Source organism: Stenella coeruleoalba (assembly GCF_951394435.1).
Source record: "Stenella coeruleoalba genome assembly, chromosome: 1".
In the NCBI taxonomy this organism is placed as follows: Eukaryota; Metazoa; Chordata; class Mammalia; order Artiodactyla; family Delphinidae; genus Stenella; species Stenella coeruleoalba.
The window spans coordinates 87,503,975-87,529,246 of record NC_137169.1 but is presented as its reverse complement, the minus strand read 5'-3'; the positions used below and the strand labels follow the sequence as shown (position 1 = coordinate 87,529,246).

General features: G+C 37.0%; 1 protein-coding gene across 1 annotated transcript in view; it reads right to left on the bottom strand.

Moving 5' to 3' along the window:
• The window catches only part of PALMD (palmdelphin), a 55,264-nt gene that overhangs the window by 20,916 nt on the left and 9,076 nt on the right, over window positions 1-25,272 (bottom strand). The window contains exons 3-4 of the mRNA XM_079937759.1: window positions 8,940-9,020; window positions 3,698-3,822 (exon numbers count right to left, since the gene is read on the bottom strand). Of these exons, the coding sequence (XP_079793885.1) occupies window positions 3,698-3,822; window positions 8,940-9,020 (206 nt within the window). The remainder of the gene's footprint in view (window positions 1-3,697; window positions 3,823-8,939; window positions 9,021-25,272) is intronic.

Below are 25,272 nucleotides of genomic sequence, written 5' to 3'. Positions count from 1 at the left end.
AGTGTCCTTCTTTTAATTATTTTTGACTCCTTATAAGAAATAGTATCTAATGTTTTCTGAACACCTACCATGTGTCAGGCACTCATGAAGTTGTTTCACTCATCCCAGTCCCATGAAGTGGCTTATGATGGTCCACTATTACAGACAAGGAAGTTGAGGCCCAAAGAGATGAAAGAACATGGCTAGGCTTATGAACTGTGGTCCGCAGAACAGGGATTTGAATGACAAAGACCATGCTCTTTCAGTTCATCTCATGAAACCGTGGAGGTAAAAGGAATGCAAACTTCATGGGCAGTCTGGCCTTGCTACAGACTCTGAGGTAATAGCAACATTTCTATTCTGATGTGCCTATTAAAATCTTATCCTGTAGCTGAGAGGCCTTGCAGATGGCAAATGTTACCCTTGAGCAGGCACCTAAGTAGGGTGATAAATCACATTCAGGGATTGGGATACTTTCTCTGCTTAGGGAAGGAGGATGGCTCTGCCTACTTCAACCTCATCCATTGGCTTGGTTGCCATTCAGAGCTTACGGGAAAATGCACTGTATTTAGCTGGTAATAAAAGCTTCTTAAGCACTGTGGGTAGTTGTTTCTGAAAAAGAATGAATTTTAAAACATGTACCTGATTATTTAGCAGCTTTAGAAATATCTGAGGAAAAAATGTTCAGTTATCAGGTAAAGCTGCTTTGGCAACGTGATTTCTATAATGCTAGGCAGTAGTGGAGGCTGCTTAATACTGACAATGCACTGTTATTTTTTGTCTCTGTATGTTGCTTTAGAATGTTCTGTTCCCTGCACATTTTTGAGATAAATATGCCTTTATGGGTCATGATGGTGCAAATTCTTTACTAGCTCTTTGCATATACATCTTTTTAGGACTACTCCTTAAACCATGCAGTTTGCTGTTAGGTGTCAGGTATTTTACTACTTCCAGAGCATTGACACCTATAGCTCTCTATTTACAGCTGGAGAGCACTGAATTTGACTCACTTTGAGACCCAAATCTATCCTTTACTGGCTCTGTGATCTTAGTGAAGTCCCTTATCCTCTTTGAGCGTATTTCTTCATCTATGAAATGGAGGTGTTGATGCTTTCTTTCTAGGGTTGCTGTGAGTAATCAATGACTTAATGGAAGTGCAACTGCTTTGTAAATTGCACAAGGCCATTTAAAAATGAACCATTACTGTTATTATTATTTATATTTGGGGATTAAAATTGTTTGGTGTTAATAAAGGAGCACTGATGGGTTAATGACATCCTAAAGATCTAAAATAAAGTCGCAGTGAGATGCCAGAAATTGGGTAATGAATAGACATTTAATTGATAGTTTAACAAAGACATTAATTGGACGTGGAAGAAGATCCTGATTGTGGTAAAGGCTGTTTGGAGAAAGCAGAACCAAGGGACAGAACATGCTTCAAAGACTTCTTACAAGGTAATGAATTTTCAGTCCACAGAGGTTGCTGTGTGCCATTATTTTATAGGCAGCATTGGATAGTCAGATTAAGTAGTCTCTGATCTGCCACTTCCTAACAGTGCGAATTCTTTAATCTCTCTGCAAAAAGTGAAGATCATAACACCTGCCTTATAGGGTTATGGAGATTCAATGGGATGATATATGCAAAGTGCCTGGTGCATAATATGGCTCAGCAAATAGGTTTCCTCCTCTTCCTTGTTTTTGTTCTTCTTTCTTCCTCCCTTTGTCCCTTCCTTCCTCCCTCCCTCCCTCCCTCCCTCTTTTTCTCTCTCTTTCGTCACATAGGAGCCCTAACTAGGCAAGCCACTACCAAAACTCCTAGAAGCTTATGTGATTCTCAGAGCATTCAGGCAAGGCCTGAAAGCCATCAGTATAGTCCTAGTAAATTCTCTTGGATTACTCAGAAAGCAGCCCAAACTCGTTAATGGACTTTGAGTATATGTAACTACTTCATTTATCATCAGATGCAGAGAAAGTTGTAGGTGTTCAGTATGTGGAAAGACTCCAAAGAAGGGGCTCTGAGGGGGAAGAAAGGAGGTGTCTGTGCAGGGCAAGGGTTTACAGGGATTAAATTCAGAGCTCCTTGAGAGATAAGGATTGTGTGTGGAAGGGTGAGGAAAGCAATCTTCAGCTAAACCAGACTTTGTTAGGAAGCTTTTGCTAAGGGATGCCTTACGAATAATCAAGTTTTCCAAACTGTAGAGTTGATTTATTGAGTTATTTAAAAAGTATTTACTATCTTCCATTCAGCAGCAGTACATATCTTTGAACAAACAACTGAGGAGTTTATAAATATAAACATTTCAGTTATAAAATATAACTTTAAAAGAATGGTTAATTTAAAAACATCTAAATAAGAATGAGCAGTCAATGATTTTAGCTATTAAATATACAAGTGTATGAAATTAAGCTAGTAAAATAAAAATCAGTTGCAAAAAGCAAGTTGTTTTTCTTTTTCCATGTTGTCAATTTAAGGCCTAATGCAATCTGTTTACATAGTGTCGTGAGTATGGACAAAATGTGGTCATAGCACAGCTATTGGACATTTTTATCTTCCCGGTCTTTCCTATGGTCCTCACAAAAGATAACAAATTTGCAGTGAGTGAGGCTTTGAAAGTTACCTATGTTTCAAAGATGTGTAGGCTTTAAATTATTGTCATTATCATACCACAAAAAATTCCATCTTTTTTCCATGTGTGGGCTAGAAAATGATGCTGACATTTCTCACACCTTTTTCTTCTGTGCTATCTATACTTTGTGATAATATTAATAATCCTATCTTGTATTTGAGCTTTCCAATTTTTTTCAGGTCCAGCACCTCATTTTAAGCCAAGGCAATTAAAAAACTTTACTTGCTATATCCAAAGTTGCTGAGTCTGTACTAATTGTGTTTGATGGTCAGGAAAGGACACTGAGAAGTGAAGTCAACCCCTGTGACCAATCAGAGAAGTAGAAGAGAGAAAATGTTAGTGAAGTAGTCCTACAGTGTCTTCTCTTCCAAAATATCATGGCTGAGGCTAAGGAGGGCCTGGGAAGAGGTGTGATGGGGGGAGAGTATGCACACACTCTTATAACTGTCACCTGTCCTAAGATGAGAGAGGGGGTTGAGGCAGTGAAGAACTGCTTTTGCTCTCTTGCCAAATGCCAGGTAGGTGCTAGTAGTTTAGTACATGCATTTATTAATCTGTTCAACAACTCTGAAAGATAGATATTGTTACTACCATTTTGTAGATGAGGAAATGGGCTCAGAGAGCTATGGGTAAGTCACCCATACGTATTTTATTTTATTTTATTTTTTATTTTATTTTTTTTGCGATACGCGGGCCTCTCACTGTTGTGGCCTCTCCCGTTGCGGAGCACAGGCTCCGGACGCGCAGGCTCAGCGGCCATGGCCCATGGGCCCAGCCGCTCCGCGGCATGTCGGATCTTCCCGGACTGGGGCACGAACCCGTGTCCCCTGCATTGGCAGGCGGACTCTCAACCACTGCGCCACCAGGGAAGCCCCACCCATATGTATTTTAAAAATGAGTCTCGTGTTGCTATGTTTTGGGGACCTTTACAGCAAAATTTCTGTTGTTGCTTTCTGGTGTGTTTTCTTAGTCTTAGAAATCCAAATGGAAGATCTGATTGTGCCCCTAAAAAGGAGAATGGCCTTTATACATTTAACATAGGACAAAGTCAAAATAAAGGTAGTTGTGGAGTATCTCAGAGAGGGCCATACCTGAGGATACTTTGTTCTAGAACCTGGATCTGGTGCTGGTCTTGTTGATTTTGTTTCTTCATCTCTTCCTGTTCTTTTCCACTGCTGATTCCATCTAGAAGCCATTTCTCCCTCAAGGCCTTTTTCTGATATCAGAAAACATAAATATATGTTCTTATATCAATCGAAAATTCCAAAATCTGAATGCTTTCAAATCTTATTAATTTCAATGGTGGAAATATTAAAGAGAAATTGTTTTCTCTCACTGTCTTGCCTGAATAAATCTGATAGTTTCCTACTTTGCACCCTTCTTGACCCCTTTCTAAAGCCAGGGTTTATGTATCTGAATCCTATGTATATCCTAAGGTCTAGTTCAGGTCCTCCTTCTCTATGAAGATCCCTGTCCTACCTCTGCATCTTCCCCCACCCCACCCCCAGCCTCACTTCACCCCCAGGGAACTCTCCTTCTTCAGAATCACACAGCAGTGTATGTTTACCTATACTGTATATTTACTGTATTTTTAACAGTCATGTAGGGACCTCATCATGATGATGCCTTACTATGATTTGTTGGGTTGATGGGTGTATATCTGTGTCAAAGTAACAAGCTCCTTGAAGCCATTTGCTATTCATCCCAGTGACAGTACATAGTGACCCCTCCAAAAAAAAATAAAATCTTTTGTGGGATTAATTGGAATGGTGGGCAAAACAAGAGATTGCTATTGTATCTTAAACTAATTCAATGACAGTCTTAGTCTCTGTGGTTGACATTTATTGTTTTGCCTACCCAGTACCCCTTCTTTCTTCTGAGAGCCTCCTTGGTTCTAGATATCCTTTACGTTCAGCTCCCTACTCGTCCCAATCATATGATACATAAAATTCACCGATCTGTCTAAATATTTGTGAGTTGAATTTTTGTCAACTTTAATAAAACAAAAAAGATTTATGTTTCATCAGGTGGAAAAAAAATGCCCTCGAATTTGCATGAAATAATTACATTCCTGGACTTGAGCCTAAGAAGACAAAGCAAATGAAGAAGACCTGTAAACTTCAGGGGGCTTTAGCTAGCATCCTGTCTGTGTCTCAAGGGAAAACTGTTAGATATTATTTTCAAAGTGTTTGAGTTTCTTCTTTTCTTCCTGAAGAAAAGTACTGTCACTATATATCTATCTACCTTTGTAAATTATTTATTCAATAACTATTCCCTGGGAATTTACTGTTTCTAAAATGGTGAGAAGAGAAGAATGGGAATTTTCCTTATTTTTTTGACACTTCTCTCTCTAACACCATGATTAGAATGAAAGCAAGTAAGAGGAATATTTGTCTTTTTTAAAAAACATGCTTGTTTTTTAAAACAGAATTAATACAACTGGAATGTAAATACCTCTGAATTTAAAATAAATTTAAATAAGGTTGATTGGGCTAGATAATTACCAAAGGAAGTTTATTTTAACTAAGGCAATTTTTTTTCAAATCATTAAAAATATTACACTGATTACAAATAAATGTTATTTGGAATTATAACTTGTAGAATAGATGAAATGTGGCCTGCTCTAGTTGAAGCAATTAGGGGGCCTAGAAGCCTACAGATGCATGGGACACAGTTTGAAAACCACTAGATTAAGTCAGTAATTATCTCAACCCAGATCATCATATTTGTGTTGGTTTTTTTCAGAGTTTCAAGAAATTTCATGTGGACAACACACCCCATAAAAGCAGTTTGTATTATTCCAGTTTGTAGCCAGATTCCTTCCCACAATGTTATCTTTTCCCTTAATTATAGCTGTTCAGTTGTTTGTAAAAATGTGTTCCCACAGACACAGTAAATATTATTAATAAAGGTCAAGATTTATTTCCTGATAATATGCCAAGAAAATCTCAATATATCAGCATTTAAGAATTTACCTTGATTTTAGTTTATTTTTATTTGATGGAATATGATGATAGCTAATGCACAGTAAATAATATAGATGACATCCATCAAAGTAAATTACAGTTCTTACAAACCACCTGCAAGGATAGTTTCAGTCAGTTACATCCATATCACTGTAAGAAACACTCAGATGGGATGGTCTTATGATGCTGAGTTGTAGAGGGTGGAGAATGGCTCCTGTGACATAATTATGTTATCTTGGGGCTTCATTCTTGGTTCTTAGTCTGGTTAGGACTAAGAATAATTTTAATTTTAGCCTTATAAGCTTTGTTCATAGTTCAGGAATTGTCATTTAACTCTGGCAGAGAACTTTTTGCCTCTAAATATAAAATATATAATTTAGATGTACAATCAGAATGATATGGTATAATCACATATTGTGGTAACCACAAGACAGTTATTTTGCTTTTATGTCACAGTTTAGACTTATGCTTTAGTCTATGAGATTGAGGAATAGAATAAAATCTATTTCACAACAATGACATTCAGAATCAAAAGCCATAGTAACTAAATAAAAATATAAGTGATACACAGGTAGTAGATCTTTTGGCAGTCTTTTAGGGAAAGGTTTTCTTGAAACACTTCTATATTCTGCACAGCAGTTATAGGAGACATTAAGAATAAATTAGTTTTTCATACCATGATTTAAATGGACTTCCAGAAAAGTTTTCTAGGTTGAGTACTAGGCAAAAAGATCAAGAGTGGACAAGTCTCAGAATGTTTGAATGTGAGAATGCTGTTAATGGCCGTGGAAACTCCCTTTCCAGGATGTCATTGGTATGAATGTCAGGTTCCAGAGCTAAAGGATATTAGAGTGAGTTACCACAACTATTTTGAAGTGTGTGTACTGCTCACACAGAAGGAGCACTTTGTAAATATTTACATTTGTGTTGTTCAAAGTGAGTCATTGACATGTAATGAAATAATTTGCAATCGGGAAAGTGGTGAGGATAGTCACTGGAATGGAGACAAATGGATGAAGAAGAAAATAAAAAGAAAGGCTGGTAATTGCAGAAGCCAACAGAGCTTTTTTGACTTGGTGAAGATATTTTGGAATCAATTTTTAGAACACTTCTGCACATTTTTGAACCCTATTTTGGAATTGTGCCTAGTTGCTGTTGGAATAGCCAACCATTTTCTGCAGAACTTGGAAGAATGTACTTACTGAAACAGCCATTCTCTCCTCTATGTTCCCTTTGCAGTTGATGCCTTGAATATAGTGTTCATCACAGTATAAATGTCATTATGAGTTTATGTGTCAGTTACCATTTAAGGGCACAGATCAAACTTATTTTATATTCTTCATGTCCAGCTTAGTACCTTGTACATAATAGGTACTTAATAAATGTTTATTGACTGAAGGTTTTCTACTTATCAGTTAAGACTCAGGTTACATCCCACACCTTTAACAGAACTTTTTTTGGCCACCCCAGATTAAAGAATTACTAATGCTTACACTTATGCTTAAATTAAAAAAAATCATCCTTTAACTTGTACTAATTATTTACTTAACCTTGAATTTCCCAGTAGGTTGCAAGCAGAAGGGCTACAACTCTCAAGGCTACCGCTGGTCTCTAAGGCATTAATATGCAAATTAGGAAAAGGTACAGTTCCCCACTCCTACTCCTTCAGGTCAGTGCACAGCTTGGGAAGGTGGACAGCACTTTTGTGCAGAGAGAAAGAAACTTTGTCCTCCAGACAGAAGCAGCCCTGTGCCAGAGTGCACTGTTCCAAGGGAGTATGGGCAGGATTTCAGCACCCCCCTGTCTCAGGTAACTTTACGCAGTATACCATCTGCACAACTGTGTACTGCAGTCCAAAGCATGATACATGCTTTGACTGGATTGGATTAGAAGAGGTCTTCTGGGATCCAGAAAGCAAACCTATAGGGAACAGTATATATTACTTTTCGGACTGTTTTTGTTAATTATTGAAATGAGGTGTCACTTCAGAAATGGACCTCTCAGTGTGTTAGAATGTGTGTTTTCCTGTGTGAAACTTACTTCCTAGAATGAACAGAGAGGATATATAAAACTTTTTTTCTACTGTGAACTCTAATGTTGTTTGGCTACTCATTCTGCAAGGATAGCAATTACGCAGAAGCAGTAATTAGTTCACTGTGAGATCCAAATTGTGTGTGTGTGTGTGTGTGTGTGTGTGTATGTTTGTGTGTGAAAGAGAGAGAGAGAGAGAGGGAGATTTTGGAGTTAGAAATTGCCTATCTCAAAAATTGTTGTAGACTTGCTTTTGACTTCATTTGACTTGTATCACAATGACTTGGTAAAATTTGTTATTTCATTGATTTTTCTGGGAGTACACACGGCATGTCTTGGCTATGTCTCCTACTCATGTAAATTCAATGTGACAAACTGTAAGGATAGCAGGCTGACTACGTATTGAAATTATTCATCAAACATTGGAAATGTCAATTTGTATAGGAGCAAAGAAGCAAACAGAATCCAGAGCGCTGAGGCTAATTGGAATCCTAACCTGTGTCTTTTTTCTCTCAAGAGGTGGTTACTTGATCCATCAGAAAGATGGACTTAGCTGAATTCGGCAAGTTTACCAAAAGATTGTAGACCCCACGAGTGTGCGGCATTGTTTCACTGAGGGATTTATTACATCTATCGACAGAAGCCCTGCCAGGTAGGTAGTTTCCTGCTTGGGCCTGTTCACAAGGAGCTCCTGTTTGTCATTTGGTTGCACCCTATGACTAAGCTACATAATAAAATGTGAGACTCAGTGTGCTTAAATTACAAAATGACCACACCCATGAAAGATGTAAAGTCTGATTTTAAAAATGGAGGTTTATTTTTGGTTATGATCTCATGTTCTGTCAAAACAAAATAAAACAGAACCTTGAACCACACTCAAACAACATTGAATTCATCGCACTGAGCTTTTGAATACGAGCATCCTTGAGCAGGCCAGACACTGTCTGCTTTGCATGCCCTGGGTAAGGGCTGGCTTTTCATTGATTTCAAAATGGACTTCCCAGCTGGATCCACTCCCAAGGGATGTTAAGCAAGACTGTATTCAGGGCCAAACTATCAAGACTGAATTCTCAAGGTTACCCAAGAAAGTGAGGAAATTCAGTAAAAAAGGGTAAAAGTAATAAAAACATGTTTTCAATTTTCCACATGTTTGCCAGGAGGTATTAGTCTCATATGCAAATATTACTAGCTTATTGGCTTCCCTTATGGTTATTAGGGTGTTAGTATAACTGTTGGAATTTTTTTCCTTCCTAAAGCATCTTTACTACTGAAATTTGAGTGCAATTAGAATATTTGAATGCAAAATCATTGAAATGAAATTAAAGTCATAAGTTACCTTCAAATGCTGGTGCTTTAGTTTTTCTTCCTCTATTTTCAAACGCTTCTGTGAGATTTCTTCCTGTATTTTTCTTTTATCCTGAAATAAAAAGTGTTCCAGCATAATCTATTTTTTTTCAGTTTGCTTAAGTATGTTTCCTTGGGGATGTTGTCATTATCGAATGGCTGACCAGTGGTATGCTCTTGGCATTGGTATGAAGCTGCTTTGGAAACTCCTATTTCAAGGCAAAGGAGAGCAAAGTGAGGCATTCAAAGCATTTTACTGATGGAAAATGATATAAGGTGCTTTTTCAAAGAGAATTGAAAAATATTTTAATGTCTTTCCTTCCTCACTCATCTTTTCTATCTTCCCCATTAAGTCTAACAAGATTGAGCTCCTTAGAGATGCAATGGAAAATGTGAATTTTAAGGAGGGAGTTTTGAAATAGGCATGAGGAAACATTGTGAGGAGAGAGACTGTTCCTGGCATAAGGCTGAAGAAACTGCTGGGTAAAAGATCTGCTTATGTGGGAAAACAGGATAGCCTACAGAGCAATAGAACACGAGGAAACTAGAAAGTGAGACTGTTACCTCCTGTAAACCTTGCTATGGGCAGAGAGAGAGAGAAAAAAGAAGGATCAGATAATGCATGTTAACACTAAGAGGGCTTCTAGCAGAGGTTAAAAAAATTCATGGAGAGGTATAGTATCTTTCACCAAGTTTAAATTTGCAATACCTTAAAATCCCAGATAGAATAACTATCTATACACAGAAGTTGTACTTTTTAGAAAATATAGCCTCTATACTATATAGAAAGCCTGGTTTCAATTTCTGGCTCTGCCATTAACTAGCTGTGTGTCCTGGAACAAAACCCTTAACTTTGTGCCTCATTACCTCATCTGTAAAATGGAAGTAATAAGGGCATCTACCTCATAAGATGAGCATTAAATTAGCTAATATATGCAAAGGCTCCTAGAACAGGGCTTGACACATAGTGCTCTACAAGTATTTGTTTAATACAATTAAGTAAATAAACATGTAATCCGTTAATCACACAGAAAGCAACACACTACTTCTGATAATGGTTCCATTGGTCTGAAATGTTTTAGAGATTCCCTGTCTGGAGTTGTTTGAGATGTTTTACAAGCCATGCAAAAAGGCCCTTATTTCCTTATTTTTTGACCAGAGGTGACATTATCCTCCATCTTATTTATGAGTTGTTTCTAAATCTGCTTTCAAAATTGAAAACTCCCAAAGGTAAACATTTGTTTCCAATGAAGACATCTAAAAGAATTTGAAGCAGGCTCAGGAGGTAATTTAGAAGGAAGAGTTCCAAAAATATTTGGCAGCGTTATTGAAACAAGTGCATGGCTTCCTGATGTGACTCTTTTGAAGGTAAATCTCCTTTTTGATGCATAAGTTCAGGTATATTTGTTGAATGTAACAGCATTCATTTGAAAATACATTGCTGTCCAAATTTATGTCATGTTTCTCTTTGTGTGTAAGAAGTGTATATGACCTTGCCTGTATTGTTTTTTAACTTTCATAAACAGCTCTTTTGGAAAAAAAAAAGAGCTAGGCAACACGCATCGATATTCAGATTCACTTGTTTGTTTGGATGAAATCTGGTCATTAGGAATAAAAACTATGAAGACCTCTGTGAGTCAGTTCTCCATTATATCTCAAAACTGTTACCGAGCAAATGTTGGTAATAGTTTAAACTTATTGTGCCAAACATTTTGGTAAGTATTTTTCAGGCACTATTTAACTTAATAGTCATAATAACAGAGATATAATAATATTACACTTAATAGTCATGACAATAAAGAGATATTGTAGTATTTTCATTTTATAGAAGAGGAAATGGAAGTTTCTGGAGATTAACTAACCAGTCCAGGTTCTCACAACTAGTAAGTGGCAGAGCCAGGATTTGAAGTCAGGCAATCTGAGTTCAGCCTCTTAGCCAATTCACTATACCATTTCCCTGAGTGGGAAATTAGTCTAGCTTCTCACACCTTCCCCATTGCCCTGTCTATCGGGAAGTACTGAGGTCTGGAGGCCAGCACAACCAGCGCCGGAGGAGGGCCCCTCATTAGAAAGAAGCACATTTTTAGTTCCCTGCAACCGCCCATCTCTCTCAGTGGACAGCCCATAGAAAAGATCACATTATGTGTGTGTGACTGTGACTGCTGAACCCAGCAACACTTCCCCACCACTGCCGGTAACCAGTTTGGGTTGTTTGTTTCATCCTGAGGTTAGTGATAAGGTAATGAAAGCTGTGGGTAGAGGCAGGGCGTCTAAGTGTTTTGGCAACACGATGCTTATCGAAGGGTTGCTAAGGAATACCAATGTTTTGTCACTCAGAGGTAATGTGATGCCTGTCTCATATCAGTCTAGGAAGTTAAGAAGGTAATTTTATAATGTTATGGGCATGACTCTATTTTAACATAGGAGTACTTTTCCTCATAAGGTATTCATCAGCAGCAAGTTATTATCCTTTTGCCAAATTTCATAAAGATCTATAAGCATTACTGAAAAATATATGGCAACAATTTAGTTTCATTATGGCAGAATAAATTATAAGTTTTACATGTAGTTCTATTGCTAGTATACCAAAAGTTATCATAGCCAGCTACTTCCTTCCCAATTATCATGGAATAAATGGATTTTTATTGAAATACCATCTGCTTCCCAGAATTTCCCAGAAGCTTGAGCATCTCTATATACACTTGTCATAATCCAGCACGTCAGATATTTATTACCGTTAACCATTATGAATAACATATATTTCTTTTCTTTCAACATCTTTATTGGAGTATAATTGCTCTATAATAGTGTGTTAGTTTCTGCTTTATAACAAAGTGAATCAGCTATACATATACGTATATCCCCATATCTCCTCCCTCTTGAGTCTCCCTCGCACCCTCCCTATCCCACCCCTCTAGGTGGTCACAAAGCACCGAGCTGATCTCCCTGTGCTAAGTGGCTGCTTCCCACTAGCTACTGATTTTACATTTGGTAGTGTATATATGTCCATGCCACTCTTTCACTTCGTAATAACATATATTTCTGTTTACTTTTTTTTTAAAATAAATTTATTTATTTTTTGCTGCGTTGGGTCTTCGTCGCTATGTGCGGGCTTTCTCTAATTGCAGCGAGCAGGAGCTACTCTTCGTTGTGGTGCGCAGGCTTCTCATTGTGGTGGCTTCTCTTGTTGCCAAGCACAGGCTCTAGGCGCGCAGGCTTCAGTAGTTGTGGCTCACGGGCTCCAGAGCGCAGGCTCAGTGCTTGTGGCGCACGGGCTTAGTTGCTCCACGGCATGTGGGATCTTCCCCGACCAGGTCTCGAGCCCATGTCCCCTGCATTAGCAGGCGGATTCTTAACCACTGCACCACCAGAGAAGTCCTGTTTACTTCTTCAGTGTTCAACTAGTAAAGACGTTTTGTTCAATGAACAATTGCCTAGAGTTTCAGCTGTCTGACTTGGAATATTTTAGCAGCTGACACCCACAGATTCCAGTTCTGTAAAAGCCTAGCTCTTAATTGTTTTGAAAATTAATTTAGTAAAATTGTACAACTATAAAGCTTTTGTGACCATCTATGATTCATTGATATTACTACAATCACATACTTGATAAAAGTAAGCACAATACTTAGGAGTGTGAGTATTTTAGAGATATTATTGATTAATGATTAGCTAATATTCTAAAATGCTTGAATCTATCAAGAAGGCAGGATTGATCCTGAGTTATATAATTTTTAATTTATTCAGCACTTAGGAACTTCTCTATAAATGCTATGCTAAGGTGATGTTAAGAGTTGTGCTATGTTTGAAAATTATTCAGAAGTAGATACTTTCACCAAGGAGGTTACATTGTCTTTAAGAAGGAAAATCATTTGTGCAAGGAACTATAGTCTAAGAAATAAGTGATAAATGTCATTACTAAGGCACAAGTGAGGTCTTGTGAGAGTTGAGGGGCGAAAGGGAGTGGTTGTTTCTAGATGATCTGGTTAGGAGAGGCTTTCAAGTAGCATCCAAATAGAGTATGTTGGGTAGTTGCTGGAGGGCTGGGGGTGGGGAGGAAGGGCATTCACCTCTAGAGCTCATTGTGAGCAAAGGCCTGTTGTAGAAAATTGGGACATTATTTGGAATAGCAAGTCCGGAATCCAAGTTGTCATACAGAGAGTAGAGGGAAACGAAATAAGAAAATGAGATGAGGATAAATCCTTAATAGAGAATACTAAAAAGCAGGGAAAGGAGTTTAGAATTTATTTACATATTGAGATAGGGAGCAATGAAAGGTTTTCAGAGGGAGAGGAATAATAGAATTAAAACCATGTTTTAAGAAGCTTAAAATAGCCTGATTTATAGATACTGAAGGAGGACAACTTGAAAGGGATAATCAGTTAGGCTACAACTCATACATAAGATCAAGAGAGCTTGAACAAGAGGTAACAGAGGGTGTGGATGTCAGAGATACCAAGGAGTTAAAATTAGCAGGACTTGGCAACTGATGACATATGGATGCAGGAGAGGAAGAGGTCAAATGGGGTATAAGGCTTTTATATCCAGGTAAACTGAGAGGAGAACAGAATCACTAATAGAAATAGGAAATTCAGGAGAAGAAAGAGAGTTTGGGAGGGAAGATGATGATTCACACCAAGGTTGAGGTGTCTTTGGAACAACCTGGTGGAATAATCTGGCAGGTAGTTGAAATGTTGGATGGAGCTAGATCGGAAGGGAAGTCAGAGCTAGAGATAAAGATGCCAGAGTTTTGGAAGGGGTAGCTGAGGCCAGGAGACTACATCAGAGCATGACAAGAGACATATTTATGTAAAGGAGAGCTAAAGACAGAGCCTTCATGAAACACCTACATTTAAGAGGTATTGGAGGAAGGGAACCCATATGGAAATTTATTTTGGGATTAATTAGACATTATTGATAATAGAACTTTGTGAATTCAATTAGGCAAATGGTTTCAGATTCATTCTGATAGAAGTATCTTGTAACTTCTTGACTACCTTTGCTGATATTTTCACTGTTTAAGGTCTCAAAAGAACAATAATAGAAGCTACTATTTGGATTTAAATACTACCAACAATGCAAAACTTCCTGGTGAAATGTATATAATGATAACCTTGAAGGAAAGGGATGTGCTAACACAATGCTCCTAGAGTTGAATCCTGAGCATAGTTAGAGGTTTACTACATTTCAATGAAAGTAGATTTTTTAAATTCTTGAAAAAAATTCTTGAAAAATTATTTTAAAAATTTCTTGAAAAAGAGACAAGCATTTTAAGAAGGAAGATAGATCATGAAGTATGGGCAATTTACCAATGGAAATGTTGATACCCAATTAAAAAATGATCTCAAGTAAAAAGAAAAGAGAACTAAACAAAACCAAACTAAATAGCTTAATATCACTGGGAGCTTCCCCAAAGCTCGTGAAACCAAGAATACAGATAAACAGGTGGTACCCATTTGTAATAGGTACAAATATGTACAAATACGTAAATAAGGTACAAATATAGGCTGACAAGATGTGAAGCATGTAAAAAACACTGAGGACACAAAAAGCCTGTGTGTACAAGTAAATATATATATATTCAATATTTAAGTTATGTTGAGAGCAAAAGGACTACTGCTGAGATACAGAGTGTAATATCAACATGTCAGAGATAAACTAGAACTACTTCACTCCTATTTTACTTCCATTCTTTTTGATTGAGGAGAATAATCTTGATCCTGGAAAGGGTAGAAAAAATATGCTTAAAGGGAAATCAAAGCCCAAGAGGATATAAAGCACTAAAGACAGAACTGCTCAGACTCCAATGGGTTTCATTTCAGGGAGCAGAAAAATTTATAGACACGACAGGAAAATATTATCAAGTAGTCTTGGAATCTTGGGTGAAGTGAAGAGGCACCATAAGGCTGAAAGTGGCAAATGACCCAGTTTTTTGAAGAGAGAAAAAGGTCAATTATGAATATTTAATGACTGGTGAATGTATTGGTTAATACCTGGCAAAGTTGTAGAATGAATTGTTAAACAGTCTTGTATTTAGACAAGAAATGTCTAAGAGATAGCATTCAGTTATTAAAAACAAAGCATTTAAGACTATTTCTTTTGCTTAATTTTTTAAGAACTGCTGATGATGATGACTATGATGGTTGTAACAATAGGTAACATTTATTGAGAGATTTTTATGTGTCAGGAACTATTTAGAGCACTTAAATGTATCAATTTAATTTTCCCCAAGTCTCTAGGAAGTATGGACCATGTTTATCCCCCATATGCAGGTAAAGAAACTGAGGAGCACAGGAACCTAGATCATGGGAATTCAGTATATCTTGGTTTTAGTATGACCTTTGACAAAATTTCTTATTATTTTTCTTTTGGAAATTTGTGTAAATGTGAAGAGAGAGGAATATTTATTTGAAAGTGATTGTCTTATTGTGTTTTTTAAAAAAACCAATGCCCCATAAGGGACAGAAAAATAAAACTAAGCCCCTACCAGAGGGCAGACAACAGAAGCAAGAAGAACTACAATCCTGCAGCCTGTGGAACAAAAACCACATTCACAGAAAGATAGACAAAATTAAAGGGCAGAGGGCTATGTACCAGATGAAGGAACAAGACAAAAACCCCAGAAAAACAACTAAATGAAGTGAAGATAGGCAACCTTCCAGAAAAAGAATTCAGAATAATGATAGTGAAGATGATCCAGGACCTCGGAAAAAGAATAGAGGCAAAGATCGAGAAGATGCAAGAAATGTTTAACAAAGACCTAGAAGAATTAAAGAAAAAACAAACAGAGATGAACAATACAATTAACTGAAATGAAAACTACACTAGAAGGAATCAATAGCAGAATAACTGAGACAGAAGAACGGATAAGTGACCTGGAAGACATAATGGTGGAATTCACTGCTGCGGAACGGAATAAAGAAAAAAGAATGAAAAGAAATGAAGGCAGTCTAAGAGACCTCTGGGACAACATTAAATGCAACAACATTCACATTATAGGGGTCCCAGAAGGAGAAGAGAGAAAGGACCAGAGAAAATATTTGAAGAGATTATAGTAGAAAACTTCCCTAACATGGGAAAGGAAATAGCCACCCAAGTCCAGGAAGCGCAGTGAGTCCCATACAGGATAAACCCAAGGAGAAACACACCAAGACACATAGTAATCAAACTGGCAAAAACTAAAGACAAAGAAAAATTATTGAAAGTACCAAGGGAAAAACAACAAATAACATACAAGGGAACTCCCATAAGGTTAACAGCTGATTTCTCAGCAGAAACTCTACAAGCCAGAAGGGAGTGACATGCTATACTTAAAGTGATGAAAGGGAAGAACCTACAACCAAGATTACTCTACCCAGCAAGGATCTTATTCGGATTTGATGGAGAAATCAAAAGCTTTACAAACAAGCAAAAGCTAGGAGAATTCAGCACCACCAAACCAGCTCTACAACAAATACTAAAGGAATTCCCTAAGTGGGAAACACAAGAGAACAAAAGGACCTACAAAACCAAACCCAGAAAAATTAAGAAAATGGTAATAGGAACATGCATGTTGACAATTACCTTAAACATGAATGGATTACATGCTCCAACCAAAAGACACACGCTTGCTGAATGGATACAATAACAGGACCCATATATATGCTGTCTACAAGAGACCCACTTCAGACCTAGGGACACATACAGACTGAAAGTAAGGGGATGGAAAAAGATATTCCATGCAAATGTAAATCAAAAGAAAGCTGGAGTAGCTATACTCATATAAGAAAAAATAGACTTTAAAATAAAGAATGATACAAGAGACAAGGAAGGACACTAAATAACGATAAAGGGATCAATCCAAGAAGAAGATATAATAATTATAAATATATATGCACCCAACAAAGGAGCACCTCAATACATAAGGCAACTGCTAACAGCTATAAAAGAGGAAATCGACAGTAACACAATAATAGTGGGGGACTTTAACACCTCACTTACACCAATGGACAGATCATCCAAAAATGAAAATAAATACGGAAAGAGAAGCTTTAAATGACACAATAGACCAGATAGATTTAATTGATATTTATAGGACATTCCATCCAAAAACAGCAGATTACACTTTCTTCTCAAGTGCGCATGGAATATTCTCCAGGATAGATCACATCTTGGGTCACAAATCAAGCCTCAGTAAATTTAAGAAAATTGAAATCATATCAAGCATCTTTTCTGAATACAATGCTATGAGATTAGGAATGAATTACAGGGAAAAAAACGTAAAAAGTACAAACACAGGGCTTCCCTGGTGGCGCAGTGGTTGAGAGTCCACCTGCCTGCTGATGCAGGGTACGTGGGTTTGTGCCCCGGTCTGGGAAGATCCCACATGCTGCGGAGCAGCTGGGCCCGTGAACCATGGCCGCTGAGCCTGTGCATCCGGAGAGCCTGTGCTCCCAAAAGGGAGAGGCCACAACAGTGAGAGGCCCGCGTACCACACACACACACAAAAAACAAACAAACAAACACATGGAGGCTAAACAATATGTTACTAAATAACCAAGAGATCACCAAAGAAATCAAAGAGGAAATCAAAAAATACCTAGAGACAAATGACAATGAAAACACGATGATCCAAAACATGTGGGATGCAGCAAAAGCAGTTTTAAGAGGGAATTTTATAGCTACACAAGCCTACCTCAAGAAACAAGAAATATCTCAAATAAAAAATCTAACCTTACACCTAAAGAAACTAGAGAAAGAAGAACAAACAAAACCCAAAGTTAGCAGAAGGAAATAAATCATCAAGATCAGAGCAGAAATAAATGAGATAGAAACAAAGAAAACAATAGCAAAGATCAATAAAACTAAAAGCTCGTTCTTTGAGAAGATAAACAAAATTGATAAACCATTAGCCAGACTCATCAAGAAAAAGAGGGAGAGGACTCAAGTCAATAAAATTAGGAATGAAAAAGGAGAAGTTACAACAGACACCGCAGAAATACAAAGAATCCTAAGAGACTACTACAAGCAACTCTATGCCAATAAAATGGACAACCTGGAAGAAATGGACAAATTCTTAGAAAGGTATAACCTTCCAAGACTGAACCAGGCAGAAACAGAAAATATGAACAGACCAATCACAAGTAATGAAATTGAAACTGTGATTAAAAATCTTCCAACAAACAAAAGTCCAGGTCAGATGGCTTCACAGGTGAATTCTATCAAATATTTAGGGAAGAGCTAACACCCATCCTTCTCAAACTCTTCCAAAAAATTGCAGAGGAAGGAACACTCCCAAACTCATTCTATGAGGTCACCATCACCTGGATACCAAAACCAGACAAGGATGTCACAAAGAAAGAAAACTACAGGCCAATATCACTGATGAACATAGATGCAAAAATCCTCAACAAAATACTAGCAAACAGAATCCAACAGCACATTAAAAGGATCATACACCATGATCAGGTGAGGTTTATTCCAGGAATGCAAGGATTCTTCAATATATGCAAAACAATCAATGTGATACACCATATTAACAAATTGAAGAATAAAAACCATATGATCATCTCAATAGATGCAGAGAAAGCTTTTGACAAAATTCAACACCGATTTATGATAAAAACTCTACAGAAAGGGACATAGAGGGAACATACCTCTAACATAATAAAGGCCATATATGACAAACCCATAGCAAACTTCATTCTCAATGGTGAAAAAGTGAAAACATTTCCTCTAAGATCAGGAACAAGACAAGGATGTCCACTCTCACCACTATTATTCAACATAGTCTTGGAACTTCTATCCACGGCAATCAGAGAAGAAAAAGAAATAAAAGGAATACAAATTGGAAAAGAAGAAGTAAAACTGTCACTCTTTGCAGATGACATGATACTGTACATAGAGAATCCTAAAAATGCCACCAGAAAACTACTAGAGCTAATCAATGAATTTGGTACAGTTGCAGGGTACAACATTAATGCACAGAAATCTCTTGCATTCCTATACACTAATGAAAAATCTGAAAGAGAAATTAAGGAAACACTCCGATTTACCATTGTAACAAAAAGAATAAAATACTTAGGAATAAACCTACCTAGGGAGACAAAAGACCTGTATGCAGAAAACTATAAGACAGTGATGAAAGAAATTAAAGATGATACAAATAGATGGAGAGATATACCATTTTCTTGGATTGGAAGAATCAATATTGTGAAAATGACTATACTACCCAAAGCAATCTACAGATTCAATGCAATCCCTATCAAATTACCAATGGCATGTTTTACGGAACTAGAACAAGTAATCTTAAAATTTGTATGGAGACACAAAAGACCCTGAATAGCCAAAGCAGTCTTGAGGGAAAAAAATGGAGCTGGAAGAATCACACTCCCTGACTTCAGACTATACTACAAAGCTACATTCATCAAGACAGTATGGTACTGGCACAAAAACAGGAACTTAGATCAATGGAACAAGATAGAAAGCCCAGAGATAAACCCATGCACCTATGGTCAACTAATCTATGAGAAAGTAGGCAAAGATATACAATGGAGAAAAGACAGTCTCTTCAATAAGTGGTGCTGGGAAAACTGGACAGCTACATGTAAAAGAATGAAATTAGAACACTCTCTAACACCATACACAAAAGTAAAATCAAAATGGACTAAAGATCTAAATATGAGACAGGACAATATAAAACTCTTAGAGGAAAACATAGGAAGAACACTCCTTAACATAAGTCACAGCAAGACCTTTTTTGATCCACCTCCTAGAGTATTGGAAATAAAAACAAAAATAAACAAATGGGACCTAATGAAACTTAAAAGCTTTTGCACAGCAAAGGACACCATAAACAAGATGGAAAGACAACCCTCAGGATGGGAGAAAGTATTTTCAAATGAATCAACAGACAAAGGATTAATCTCCAAAATATATGAAGAGCTCATGCAGGGGCTTCCCTGGTGGCACAGTGGTTGATGTACGCCTGCTGATGCAGGGGACCCGGGTTTGTGCCCCAGTCCAGAAAGATCCCACATGCCATGGAGCAGCTGGGCCCATGGGCCATGGCCGCTGAGCCTGTGTGTCTGGAGCCTGTGCTCCACAATGGGAGGAGCCACAGCAGTGAGAGGCCCGCGTACTGCAAAAAAAAAAAAAAAAAAAAATAGAGCTCATGCAGCTCAATATTAAAGAAACAAACAACCCAATCCAAAAATGGGCAGAAGACCTAAATAGACATTTCTCCAAAGAAGACATACAGATGGCCAAGAAGCACATTAAAAGCTGCTCAACATCACTAATTATTAGAGAAATGCAAATCAAAAGTATAATGAGGTGTCACCTGACACCAGTTAGAATGGGCATCATCAGAAAATCTACAAACAACAAATGCTGGAGAGGGTGTGGAGAAAAGGGAACCGTCTTGCACTGTTGGTGGGAATGTAAATTGATAGAGCCACTATGGAGAACAGTATGGAGGTTCCTTAAAGACCTAAAAATAGAATTACCATATGATCTAGTAATCCCACTACTGGGCATATACCCAGAGAAAACCATAATTCAAAAAGACACATGCACCCCAATGTTCATTGCAGCACTTTTTACAGTAGGCAGGTCATGGAAGCAACCTAAATGCACATCGACAGACGAATGGATAAAGAAGTTGTGGTACATATATACAATGGAATATTACTCAGCCATAAAAAGGAACGAAATTGAGTCATCTGTTGAGACGTGGATGGATCTAGAGACTTTCATACAGAGTGAAGTAAGTCAGAAAGAGAAAAACAAATATCGTATATTAGTGCATATATGTGGAACCTAGAGAAAGGGTACAGATGAACCGGTTTGCAGGGCAGAAGTTGAGACATAGATGTAGAGAACAAACGTATAGTCACCAAGGGGGGAAAACGGTGGGGGGGTGGGGATGGTGGTGTGCTGAATTGGGTGATTGGGATTGACATGTATACACTGATGTGTATAAAATTGATGACTAATAAGAACCTGCTGTATAAAAAAAAAACAAAAACTAAGCCCAATAAAAAAGTAAACATAAACATATTTAGCTAATTTTCTGAACCAGAATTTCAAGGGTGAAGTGGGTGTGCACTGGAAGACTTGTTGCTAGAAGCTGCTCCAGGCAACTGTAATGAACAGCCCGGTTTGGGAACCAATGAAATAGAAGATGACTAATCCAAGATTTCAAACATCTTGTCTGGTAGGAAAAAGGGACCCAAATTAATGATTAATTTTATTATTAATAAATGTACCCTATGAAACTTATAGGATATGTTAATTGCAGAACAGTTGAAAAATCTAGACGACTTTAAAGAAGAATATAAAAATCTCCTATACTCCCACTACTTTAGAAGTAACTACTATGTACATTTTGGTGCATTTTATTCCAATGTTTCTTCAGTGTACCCAAAACACAGATATGCAAATTTATACAGACACACATGTGAAAACCACGCAAGGACGCCAATACACACAGTTTTGCGTTCCACCTTTTGCACTTAATATTGTGTCATGAGCATTTCTCATTTAATTGAATTTTATTAATAAAAATATTGAATTTTATTCAGAATATTGTAATTTGCTTAATCAGTCTCCCTTTTTCTGCCTTTTAGGTTGTTTTGAATCTTTTGCTGTTATAAGTAGTTGTATGATAAAGTTCCTTATTTGTAAAATTTTGACCACTTTTGTCTGATTATTTCCTCACTATTGGTCCCTAGAATTTAGTTAGCTCGTCAAGGGGTACGGATGTTTTAAAAATTCTTGATGCGGATTGGTAAAAGAACTTCAATGAAGAGTTATTTTAACTTATATTTCTGCAAAACAGTGCCCATTACCTCACTCTAATTAGGAATATTATAAGTAAAAGATCCTTTAGCAATATAAGTAGAGCAAAAATAGTGTCTTATCTTGATGTCTTAATCAGATTTCTGATATTAGTGTGGTCAAATATTTTTCATAATTTTCTTGGCTATTTGTATTATTTATTTTTTAAAATTTCCTGTTTGTGATGGCTACCTATTTTTGGGTAAAGCTTATTAATTAATCAACAATTTGTAAGAACTCTTTGAATTAGGAATAGTAACCTTTTGTTTGCCATACTAGTTGTAAATAATTTTTCCTATTTGCCTTTAAATTTTATTTATGGTGTTCCTAGAATTACTGAAAGATTTTTCCTGTTGCGTTTTTTTGTTTTGTTTTGTTTTTTGTTTTTGCGGTATGCGGGCCTCTCACTGTTATGGCCTCTCCCGTTGCGGAGCACAGGCTCTGGACACGCAGGCTCAGCGGCCATGGCTCACAGGCCCAGCCACTCCGCGGCATGTGGGATCTTCCCAGACCGGGGCACGAACCCGTGTCCCCTGCATCGGCAGGAGGACACTCAACCACTGAGCCACCAGGGAAGCCCTTTCCTATTGCTTTTATGTTTTTAATATCTTTTACTATCTGAGATACAGTAATTATTCACTCATATTTTCTTCCAGTTTCCTAAAGAGTTTAAAAAAATCTCTTAAATCCAGCCTAATTAATTTTGATTTATGGTAAATGCTGAGGGTCTAATATTTTTTCCCCAAATTTTAAACTAAATCTGAAGTTTTATCAAAGAATTCTTTCCTATTGATTTACTTTTTTTGTTAACTAATTTTATCATTTACTAACTTTTATCATTTACACACAAAAAAATGTACATTAGGGCCTGGCTCTAGGTTATCTGTATAGTGTCTTTAGTTATAGATTTTGGTACTATGTAGCACCAATGAGATAATTTAACATTTTATTGGGCAAGCTTTCCTTTGTTGCTTTTCTTTAAAATGTCTTAATTAGTAGCAGTAGTTTATTTTTCCAGTTGGACTTTGGAATCATTTTGTTACATTCCAATAGAAACTAAATTGAAAACTCAACCAATTCCTTATGCTTCATCACTCCCTACCAAGCCAAAAAAAAAAAAAAAAAAAATCAACAACCAAGCAACCAAACAAGCAAACAAACAAAAAAACCACACACCCTGATGGAATTTTAAAAGTTACTTCTAATAGTAATTATCTTTATCCAGAGATAATCAGAGATCGCTACTGTTATATATGATTTACATCTGCATGATATATTATAGCTCATATAAAATTTGAATTGTATGTTACACACTTAGTAATCTTATTTTTTTAATATATCATGAACATAATGATATACCATGTCATTAAATAGTTTTCTAAATTATTATTATTATTATTATTTTTGCGGTACACGGGACTCTCACTGCTGTGGCCTCTCCCGTTGTGGAGCACAGGCTCCGGACGCACAGGCTCAACGGCCATGGCTCACGCGCCCAGCCGCTCCGCGGCATGTGGGATCGTCCCGGACCGGGGCACGAACCCGTGTCCTCTGCATCGGCAGGCGGACTCTCAACCATTGCGCCACCAGGGAAGCCCTCTAAATTATTTTTAATGGATGCGCATTATTCTATTTCACATACATGCATATATATACACACATATATATTTGCACTGTGTTTATTCAACTAGTGCCTATTTTTGGACGTTGAATTTGCTTCCACTTTTGTACTATATACTATAAGAAAGGATTTTATTATGCTATGAACATCTTAGGAATCCATCTTGTATGCATCTCTTATTTTTCTTTATATAAATTTCCTTGTTAATGAAATTTTTGGTCAAAGGGTAAAACAGTTTTTGAGTTTTCTTTTACCAATTGCCAAATCATCCTGTTTTAGCAATTTCATGGTGCCATCAGAAGTGAACAAGAATGCCTCGTTAGAGATTTTGATCAGAATTGCATTAAGCTTAAAATAAATTTGAAAATATATGACAGCTTTTTTGTATTCAAACTTTACCTCAAGGAATGGTGTGCTTCTCTAGACATATATATTATATCACTTAGTAAAGTTTCACTATATATATCCTGCACAGTTCCTTAGTAGGTATAAAAACATAAAGGTTTCTTCATATAAATTCTGCACATTTTCTAAATAGGATTATTTTTAGGTTTCAACAGTTTAAAAAAAAATGTAGCTATCAGGAATGGGATGTTTTCATATTACAATTTCTGACTAATTATTGTTTTTCAGAAAGCTATTGATTTTTGTATATTCATTGTGTATCTGAATACTGAGCTTTCAGGTTAATTCATTATTAATTTTAGAGACACTGAAGTGAGGACCAGAGAGTTTATCAGCTTCCCCAAGTCATAAAGTTGGTCTAGTGTTGGAATTGCTATTGATCCTAATTTTCTATAATTCCAAATATAATGCTCCTTATACTACTCCTTATCACTTCCCAAATATATCTGTAGAAATACGATTAGCCAAACAAGGGAAATTATAGCAGTAAGGTCTCTGTACTGGTCAGAGTGTTCTGTTTAACTCTCAGCATCAAATTTTAAGAGTGACACTGACATTTAAAAGAGTGTCTAGAATGAGCCTGTGATATGAGGAATGATTGAAATCAAGAAAATAAAGCTGTACAGCTTCAATGGCTAGAGTCATGATTGGGAAGCAGTTAAAGGAAACTAGATTCTGCCACATTATGTCAGAACTCTTAACACAGAGAGTTGTTCTCAAATGGAATAGGGTATTTTGGGAGGTATTAATCCACCTGATATTGGAAGTGCTCAAGGAGAAACTGGATGAGCATCTCTTGAGCATGGTACAATGCGGATGGGAATGTGGATGAAATCTCTAAGTTTTCTCCTGGTCCTATGATTATTTCTGAATTTAGCTTTGAAAAACCCTAATTCATATGTTAGCCATGGGAATTGGATGTAGTTATCACTGCTACTTATGGGGTGAATTAAAAAGCACAAATTTTCTAAACCTCATTTTATTTAGTAAATTTAGTCTTTTTTCCCAGCTTTACAACAAATTCTGACAGATCTCTAAATAGAATGTGGTTTATGTTCTACTCTTTTATTCCTTTGTCTACCCTTTCCTGTTTGTTCTAATGAATTGTGACAAAACAAAACAAAACAAAACAAGGATAAACACAAAACAAACTCCTGAATAATCAAAGGGTGATGGTAAACTTGGCCATGTCTTCAGTAAAAAAAAAAAAATCTGTTAGCTGGGTGGACAATCGTTAGCCGTCTCCCTCCTTTCAGCTTGATGGTATTCACTCATTCACTTATTCATAATGGGTTTTTTGGGCTCCAGCTAATGTGGAGCTCGGTGTTGGGGGGAGCTGTGAGAGATGCAACAATGTCTTTGCCTTAAGAAATCCTGGCTGGAAGGGAAGAGACTATGTAGTGGAAGTGGGATGGGGAGAAGGTAACCGAGGCTTAGAATATGGGATGCTCCGAAAAATGATTCTGTCCCAATCCTGTTAAAG